General features: G+C 60.8%; 1 protein-coding gene across 1 annotated transcript; it reads left to right on the top strand.

Annotated features, from left to right (window-relative positions):
* The first annotated feature begins 637 nt into the window (after window positions 1-637).
* Window positions 638-4,902, top strand: ULK3 (unc-51 like kinase 3). Its single transcript, XM_084268134.1, has 16 exons — window positions 638-790; window positions 1,070-1,210; window positions 1,429-1,549; window positions 1,648-1,752; window positions 1,839-1,982; window positions 2,080-2,162; window positions 2,273-2,428; window positions 2,513-2,618; window positions 2,739-2,779; window positions 2,889-2,991; window positions 3,111-3,175; window positions 3,300-3,378; window positions 3,471-3,511; window positions 3,661-3,708; window positions 3,801-3,855; window positions 3,997-4,902. The coding sequence occupies exons 1-16, from the start codon at window positions 689-691 to the stop codon at window positions 4,011-4,013; spliced, it is 1,407 nt and encodes a 468-aa protein (XP_084124260.1). The 5' UTR covers window positions 638-688; the 3' UTR covers window positions 4,014-4,902.
* The last annotated feature ends 3,902 nt before the right edge of the window (window positions 4,903-8,804 follow it).

Raw genomic sequence — 8,804 nt, 5'->3', positions numbered from 1 at the left:
TGGGGATTCCCATACCATTCCACCACGGCCTTAAACCAGGGGAGGGGAGGGGAAAGACCCTGCCTGCACCCTCCTGCTAACCCCCAGAGCTTGCCAGCCTGGAGCAGGGATGGATTTTACTCCTTCAGGGGCAGCTTCATCCTCCCATGGAATTTTTGGGTGGATTTTAGGAATTTTTCCTATTCAGCCCAGGGGCTGGGGGCAGGTGGGGGGGTGAAGGGTGGTTTGGAGCATGTGTAACTCTGGAGCTGGGCTCTCCCTTTGGACACGCCAGTTGGGGCCAGGGGTGCAGGGTCTGGGTTCCCACCCCCCCTGGGCTGTGGGTGTTGAGGACTCGAGGACTTGACTTCTGTCCCCCCACCAGCCCAGGAATTGGGGGGGCGGGGGGAGGGTGTTTTGTGCCCCCATCCTTTGCTGCCAGGAGCTCCCCCAGCCCAATTGGGCTGCCTTACAGCCGGAGGGGGGGGGGGGTATGATCGTTGTTATTATTTCCCCCTCCCCTGCTCGTCTCGTCTGGCAAATAAAGGTCAATTATTAATGAAGCGTCTGCGCGCCCCCGGGGGCAGCACCCTCGGGCCGGGGGGCGGGGCCTGTGCCCGGGGAGGGGGCGGGGCCTGGGCGCAGTTGGCGCCGGGAAGGCGGAAGCGGAGCCGGGGCCGCCGGGGCCGGGGCTGGTGTCGGTGTCGGTATGGCCGGTACCGGCTGGGCCCCGCCGCGCCTGGATGAGTTTATCCTCACCGAGCGCCTCGGCTCAGGCACCTACGCCACCGTCTATAAGGCGTACAGGAAGGTGAGGCCGGGCCTGCTGCTGGGGGGACCCCCGATCTGCGCCCCCTTGCCGGGGGGACTCCCCTTTGCCCAGCCCTACAGCTCCCTGCCGCCCCCCCTCCTTCCCCCCCACCCCCCCAGCCTGGGACCGGGCCTCTCGTCACCCCCTTGCCAAGGCCTCCTGCCCCCTCTCCCCACCCGGGACCCTGCGGCTGGCTGGGGAAGGGCCCCAGGGTGGTTGGTTTTTGGGGGGGGGGGGGGGCAGTAGGGGGTACGCTCCAGGGTGGGCTCCCCTTGGCAGGGGGACACACGTGAAGTGGTGGCCATCAAGTGTGTGAACAAGAGGAGCCTCAACCGGGCCTCGGTGGAGAACCTCCTGACTGAGATCGAGATCCTGAAGACCATCCGCCACCCGCACATCGTGGAGCTCAAGGATTTCCAGGTGGGGCTGGAGGCTTCCCCACAGGGACTGGGGGGGGGCACTGAGCCAGCAGCGGGCAGGTCTGGGTCCTGAGGGGGTGTATCTGTGGGGCTGGGTGACAGCAACCGGGCAAACTGGTCCAGGAGGACCCTGCGTGGGTGGGATATGCAGTGGAACCAGCTGGGGTAATGTGATGGATGGGGTGGGGTGTGTGTGGGGGGTTCCCCTTTACTTTGCAGTGGGACAGCGACCACATCTACCTGATCATGGAGTTCTGTGCCGGTGGGGATCTTTCCCGCTTCATCCGGATGCGCAGGATCCTTCCCGAGAAGGTGGCACGCATCTTCCTGCAGCAGCTCGGTAAGGGCACCCTGCCGCCCAGGGGGCTTTTGGGAGGCAGGACGATGGTGGCACCCCCCCCCATCCCTCTGCTATCCCATGCCTGTTTGCCCACCCAGCCTGCGCCCTGAAGTTCCTCCATGACCACAACATCTCCCACCTGGACCTCAAGCCGCAGAACATCCTCCTGAGCACCCCGGAGAACCCCCAGCTGAAGCTGGCAGGTCGGGGAGGGGAGGTGGCCCGTCCCTAGGGGCAATCTGGGGGTGGCAATTCCTTCTTTTCCTCAATCTCTTCCTCTCCCTTTCAGATTTTGGGTTTGCCCAGCACATGTCTCCGTGGGACGAGCAGCACGTCCTGCGGGGCTCCCCGCTCTACATGGCCCCTGAGATGGTTTGTCGCCAGCAGTACGACGCCCGGGTGGACCTGTGGTCGGTGGGCGTCATCCTTTACGGTGGGTGGGCTTTGGCTTTTACCCTGCAAGGGGGCTTGGCTTGGGGCTGCTTCCCCCACTCTCAAACCTCCCCCATCTCCCTTTTCCCTCCCCACAGAAGCACTTTTTGGGAAGCCACCCTTCGCCTCCCGCTCCTTCGCCGAGCTGGAGGAGAAGATCCGAAGCAGCCGGGCTGTCGAGGTAACGGGGGTGGGACAGAGCTGGCTGGGATCTCACACCCCATCCCCAGGGCTGCAGGAGGGCTGATGGCCTCAGTGCTGCTTCCTTGCTCATCCCCTTCATCCCCAAAGCTTCCCAGCCGGCCCCAGCTCTCCCCAGAGTGCCGGGATCTCTTAGGGCAGCTCTTGGAGAGGGACCCTCTGAAGCGCATCTCCTTCGAGCGCTTCTTCGCCCACCCCTTCGTGGATATGGAGCACGTCCCCAGCCCTGAGAGCCTCTGCAAGGCGGTGAGCGGGGTGCTGGGGTGCTGAGTGCCAGGGATGCAGGGATCCTGAGCCCCCCACCCACCCCTCACTCCTTGTCTCCCCCAGACCGACCTGGTGGTGGAGGCGGTGAAGAAGGATCAGGAGGGGGATGCTTCCACCGCCCTCTCCCTTTACTGCAAAGCCCTGGAGTATTTTGTGCCCGCTCTGCACTGTGAGTGCACCCTAGGGTGGGGGGCTGCATGGGGTCCCAGGCTGTGCTGGGTGCATTTAACGGGGGGCAGCATCAGTTCTCAGCCCACCCACCCCAGTTCTCGGTCTGTGTCTCCTGCAGATGAAAGTGATGCTCGCCGGAAAGAAGCCATCCGGGCCAAGGTGAGCCCAAAATCCCTGGGGAGCTGAGGGATGGCACCCCACCCAGCACCTTCCCTGGTCCCCCATGGCGGGTGTCCCCTCACTGCCCTCCCCATGCTGCTGTGGGCAGGTGGGACAGTACATCTCCCGAGCGGAGGAGCTGAAGGCGTTGGTCACCTCCAGCAACAAGAACCTCCTGCAGCAAGGGAACCCGGCCAGAGAGATCCTTAAAGGTAGTGGGGTTTGGGGGATACACCCCCTCCCACCCTTCTTTGGTGTTGGTGGAGCAGGAGGGGAGCACCCAGCGGGGTTTGGGGTGAGGGGTGTTCCCCAAGTCAACGTCCCCTTGCAGAGATGGCCAAGGACAAACCTCGGCTCTGTGCTGCACTGGAAATGGCCTCTGCTGCTGTGGCTAAGGTGAGGAGTGGATTTTGGGTGGGGGGGATCCCCTCCAGTGGAAGGGGAAAGAGCAAATCTGGGTGGGGAGGGAGCTGGCCTGTGTGTCATCTCCCACCCCACCTGCATCCCATCTCTCTGGCAGGAGGAGGAAGGCAAAGACGACAGTGACAGCCTGGAGCTCTACCAGCAGAGCCTGGGGGAGCTGCTTCTGCTCCTGGCTGGTGAGTTGTGGCCTTGGAGGGTGTTTTGGGGCTGGGACACACACATGGATGCTGCTCCTGTAGCTGACAGCACGTCCCTCTTCTCTCTGCAGCGGAGCCTGCGGGGAGGCGGCGGGAGCTGCTTCATGCAGAGGTGGGTGCCAGGGATGGGATGGGATGGGATGGGATGGGATGGGATGGGATGGGATGGGATGGGATGGGATGGGATGACACGGCACAGCACGGCGGCACTGTCCCCATTGGCACAGCTTTGAAGGGACTTTCCCCCCCTCTCTCCACCAGATCCAGACCCTGATGGCCAGAGCCGAGTACCTCAAAGATCAGATGAAGGTATGGCTGCTTGGGGAGGGGGCTCAGGGGGTGTGATTTGGGGGGTGGAGGAGGTTTACAGCCTGGGAAACACTCTTCCTCCTCCCTGGCAGATGCGGGAGGCACAGTCCATGGGCAAGGAGGCGCTGGCAGAGCCCGTCCGGAGCAGTGAGTCCCTTCAGGAGGAGTGAAAGCACCCCCCCCATGGGTCATCTCTCCCCTGTGTGGGGTTATCCATGCCTGGGAGCCTCCCCGGGTTGTGCAGCTGAGTGAGTGTCCTTTCTCTGTGTGTGTGTGTCCCCCAAACAGCCTGTACCTTGCAGTGATGCCCGGGGAGCCAGCCCACAGGATGCTGCTCAGCGCCCTGCGCTGCCGCCTGGAGAGACGCTGTGGGTAGGGTGAAGGCAAGGGGGGGCTCATCCTTGGGTCCCACCCCCGGAGGGTCCCACGGGTGGGTCCGCAGGGTCTTCCACCCCTCTCTCTGAGCGCGGGGGCCAGACCCCTTCCCCAGCCCTGCCGTGGCCAGCTGCAGCCACCGGCTCCCGGCCCGCGGCGGGCGGGTTATTCCACTCTAATTCCCTCCGCTGCCTGCGCCGGGCTGGATATTTTTATCCTGGCACCAGTCTCCAGCAGAGCATCCCCCCTGCCAGTCGCATACGGCTCTTGCCATTTCGGCTGGATGGTTTCCTCCTCCCCCCACCACCACCCCCCCAAATCCTTTTTGGGGGAGCTCAGACCCACAGAACCCCACCGGTAGCTCCGGCAGCAGGCAGGGGGTCGGGATCGCTGCCCTCTGCTGTGCCTTTCTCACCCAGAAACTACCTCTCTGCTTCGGAATCCTGCCTGTACAGGAGGCAGGCACAGCCTGCTGTCATCATTTGTGTCGTGAGGTGTCGTCGGTGCTCAGCTGGGATGGGGGTGGGGGGCGCCGCATCCATTGTGTCGTTGAATGGAAAGCAGACGAGCAGAAATCAATCACCTTCAGGGATGGAGTCGTGTAGCTGTGGGCAGCAGTACCCCTCCTGAAACCGTCCCACCAGCCCCCCCAGCACTCTGACAACCTGAAGATCTGGATTATAGTGCCCGGTACTCACTTTTTGGGGACGGTGAGTGCTGGGTGCCTGCCCTGCAAAGCACTGGACATGTCTCCAAATCTCCTGGTTTTCAAGGGAATGTAATTTATTGCCTTTAATAAACACTTGGTTTGATTCTCCACCTCCCCCAGCTCTCAGTTTTTAGGCTTTTAAGACACCGAGAGGCATTCCTGAACCCCGAACCGGCTGTCGCAACCCATCCCCTACCCAGAACTGGAGCTTGGGGCAGGGATATCCCCTCCTGTTGCCCATCCAGCACCGTCTGGGAGCACCTCACACCCCGTAACGCGCTCCCTGGGGACACGAGGCTGCCAGGAGCAGAGGTTTGACCTTGCTGTCCCTTCGCATCCATCTCTTTCCCGCCCGCCGTGTAAAGCCAGCGGGACAGGGCACGGAAGGTTACATAAAGAACCCCTGTCTCCTCCTGTAGATGATTACAGGGGGGGTGAGGCCAGGCTTGGGCAGGGAAAGGCAGAGAGGGGCTTGGGGGGTGGAAACAATGGTGTGATTTGAGCTGTGCCCCCCTATCTCAGCCCCTCCAACGTGGTTTCTTCAGTCCTTGGTGCCTCAGAGCTTCCCGCCCAGACGCAGCGAGGCATTTCTATGTCTTTTATTATTATTATTATTATTATTCTGAGTGGAGATTATATCCTGAGGCTTTAAAGAGCTTTCCAAGCCCCTGCCCTCCCCCGGCCCGTGGCAAGCGCAGAGCCGCCGGCGACGGCTGAACCGGCTGGCTGCGGCAGCCGGTGCGGATAATCGCATCTGCCTTTACGCTCTGCCGAAGACACAGCCAAAGCTGGAGCCTTTTGAAGCAAAGGAGGGAGAGGAGGGGGGAGGTGGGAATAAAAAAAGCCCCAGCCGCTTCCCTGGGGGTGATGGAGATGGGGGTACCCCAGGGTTGAGGATGGGAGGCTTGAAGCAGCACGGAGCGAGTGGTACCCAGCGTGGGGATGGCTGCGGCGATGCCCTCGGTCACCCATCGGTGTCACGGCAAAAGCCGTGGGATGAGGGGTATTTTTGGGGGAGGAAATGGCACTTCAGCATGTGGAGCTGATCTTGGGTTCTCCCCTGGGCTCTTTGATCTGGATTAATCCCAGTATCAGCACCAACGATGCGGAGATGCCTCACGGATGGGGCCATCCCTTCCCCGAGTGGGATTTAATTGCCCGCAAAAGACCGAAGCGACCGGCGGAGATTCCGCCCCCCTCAGCCCCCCCCCCCCAATCTTTCCATGGTGGTTCATTTGCTTCAGTGCTTTAATGATCACTCATTTAATGCTTTGACCGTCAGGGAAACCTCTTACATCACCCAGCAGGAAGGAGCCCCAGTCCCACAGCTGTGGGGTGAGGGTTTGCTCCGTGGGGCAGGAGGCAGAACCGTGCACCCCTGGGGCTCCTACCTCAAACCCCTATTCCCCCCAGACATCCTCCAGCGCCGGCCAAGGGCTCACTCAGATAAATCCACCCCAAAAACCTGACCCCCTGGGAACTGCATGGGGGTTAGGGTGTAAAAGAGAAAGCAAAAAATAAAGGAAAAAGAGGGTTTTCTCCTTTAATCCACACTAATTCTTTGCTTGGAGGGGGGGGTTATTTTAGCCCATTGTGTTGATGCCCGGAGCGGTCGTACGGCGTGCATGGGATGCTCGGCGGCAGGGATGCTCGGATGCAGGGATGCTCAGGGACCCAAGGGCTGCTGGCACGGGCGAGACAAACCCTAACCCACCCACCCCTCATCCCAAATCCTCTTCCTCATTACGGGCGCCGGGCCAGCGATGGGAAGGAGCTGGGAGCACCCTGGGAGCACCCACGAAAGGCTTTGCGGCAGCTTTAGCACGTCGCGGAGCCCAGGCGGCAGCGAGCGCGTGCTGCTCGCTGTTCACACGCCTGGGGGGTCACGGTGCCTCCTAAAATAAACCCAGCGAGCTTCACGCGGCCTTTGCGTGGCGGCACGTGGGCTGGGAGCCAGCATGGAGATTGGGGGGGGGGGGGGGCATGGGGGGTGGTGAGGAAGAGGGGATGGGAGAAGGGGTGCAAATTTGGGGGTGAGGGAGAAGGTCTGGGCTGCATCTTGGTGGGGATGAAGGAAAGGGCTTCATCCTCCTGCCCCATCACACCCCCACCTCCGTGCTGGGGGAGGGGTCCTACTCCCCCCTGGGCTGTTGTATGGATGGGTTTAAAAGCTGAAGCCTTGGCTTGGTCAGCTCCTGCTCCTGGCTATCCCTTTCCTGGCGGGGGATTAGATGAGCTTGGGCTGATCCTCATCAGGTATGATCCCATTCCCCAGCTTAAGCTGCTCCTGCCAATCTTCCCTCTCAGGCACCACGTGGGGCTGGGGTAGGGGCTCCGCACTGGGATGGAGCTGCTGGTGGGTCCCTGTGGGGCTGGGAGGACAAGCTGCCTCTGTCTGTCTGTCCATCCTGCTGGCTGATTTCTTCTCAGGAGGGAGAAAACTTCTGGGTTTGGGAGGTCTGGGGGGTTTCTAAAGATTCCTGGGCTCCAGCATGAGAAAAATAATAATTGTTATTGTATATTAAAATAGTTATTAATTGTAAATAATTATAAATATTTAAAATAAATACCAGGCTTCTGGCACCCTGCCCTGAGTTTTCCTGGATGACCCCCTTCCCCCTCCCACCTCTGCCCACAAATCACAGTTAATCCCCTCCGCTGTGATCCAGGGCAGTAAATTCCCAGGCCGTGCCAGGTCTTTCCAGGAAGCGTGGCTACGGAGCCCACCAACCCCACCAGGATGCTGGGAGGTCAGAGCTGCTCCGGTTTGGAGTCGTGTCTGTGTTTACCACAGGTTTCTTCCCCACAGAGATGTGTGTCCTTGCTCAGAGCAGTGCCACAGACACCCCACGGTGCCCACGAGGCCAGGACGGGGAGTTGGTGTGTGAACAGAAAGGGGTGGGTGGATTTTGTTTAACTAAAATAGCCCCAAATCTGAAGTTCTGGCTTGTCTGTAAACAAGGGCAGCACAGCACCCGACAGCAGCCGGGCACGATGCCTTCATCTGGGTGATGCTACGAGAGATTTCTCCCCCTCCTGCCACCCCAAGCCCTGGAAAGGGGATACCCCTCAAAAAAGAAACTTCCATCAGGAAAACACTCCTCGAGGAGAGAAATAAATGCATAGACAGCTCCTGGTGTTTATTCCACCGATTCTAACGGTGCCGTGGCACAGGGACAGCATAGGAGGTGGAGGGACACTCAGCACAGCGCACAACTACGGCACGACCGAGGAGGAAGAGGAGAAGGAGGAAGAAAAGGAGGTATTTTTTTCCCTTTATCACTTTGTTCTCCAGGGAGGGGACGAGGACACGAGCAGGTCCAACCCTGGGAGATGGAGGGGTGCGGGTTCAGACCAGCACAGATGAGGGGGGTGTGATACTTGTCCAGAATGAATTTAGGCTTTATCTCTCCCCCCACATCTTCCTGCTGGACCAGGATGGGGTCGTACAGCATCCCACCCGACTCCTTTCCCAAGGGGTCGGTGTTTCTTGTACAGGCAGGATATTACTCCTCATGAGATGGGGACATGGGACAGACACGTTTCCCCATGTGCCTCATCCTTGGAGCTTTCCCTGTGGACAGACAGAGACACGGCCACCCTTCCGCCTGGAAACCTTTGCCTCCCCCGTGCTGCTCAATAACACTCCAAGGTCGCTCAGGGTTTTCTTTCCCTGGAACCATCCCCTCCCCTTCCCCACTGAGCTCTGGCTAAGGACACCCACCGCCACGGGCGAGAGGAGGAGGAGGAGGAGGCGCGGGGGTCCGGCGGGGTAAGGCGACATGCTGGCTCTCTGTTCTAACCCGGAGAACGACACGACGACATCCACACACGGGGGGCACCGGGGTGTCAGGGTGGGGGGCTTGGCGTGGGAGGACTTGTGACACCGCCACAGGCAACGGACTCTTTTCCGTGTCCCCCTCCCTTCTCCCTCCACCCCCAGCATCACGTTGACAGGGATGGGGCAGGGGGGTATGTGCGTGTTGGGGGAGTGGAGGGGGTGTCAGCCAGG

Source organism: Gallinula chloropus (genome assembly GCF_964237585.1).
Source record: "Gallinula chloropus genome assembly, chromosome: 9".
In the NCBI taxonomy this organism is placed as follows: Eukaryota; Metazoa; Chordata; class Aves; order Gruiformes; family Rallidae; genus Gallinula; species Gallinula chloropus.
This window is presented reverse-complemented; position numbering and strand designations above follow the sequence as displayed.

Excerpts from the sequence above, each read along its gene's own strand:
- ULK3 (XM_084268134.1), top strand. The coding sequence starts at position 689 with ATGGCCGGTACCGGCTGGGCCCCGCCGCGCCTGGATGAGTTTATCCTC. Across the intron at positions 1,753-1,838 it reads CCCCCAGCTGAAGCTGGCAG|ATTTTGGGTTTGCCCAGCAC; the intron begins GTCGGGGAGGGG and ends TCTCCCTTTCAG. Across the intron at positions 3,176-3,299 it reads CCTCTGCTGCTGTGGCTAAG|GAGGAGGAAGGCAAAGACGA; the intron begins GTGAGGAGTGGA and ends TCTCTCTGGCAG.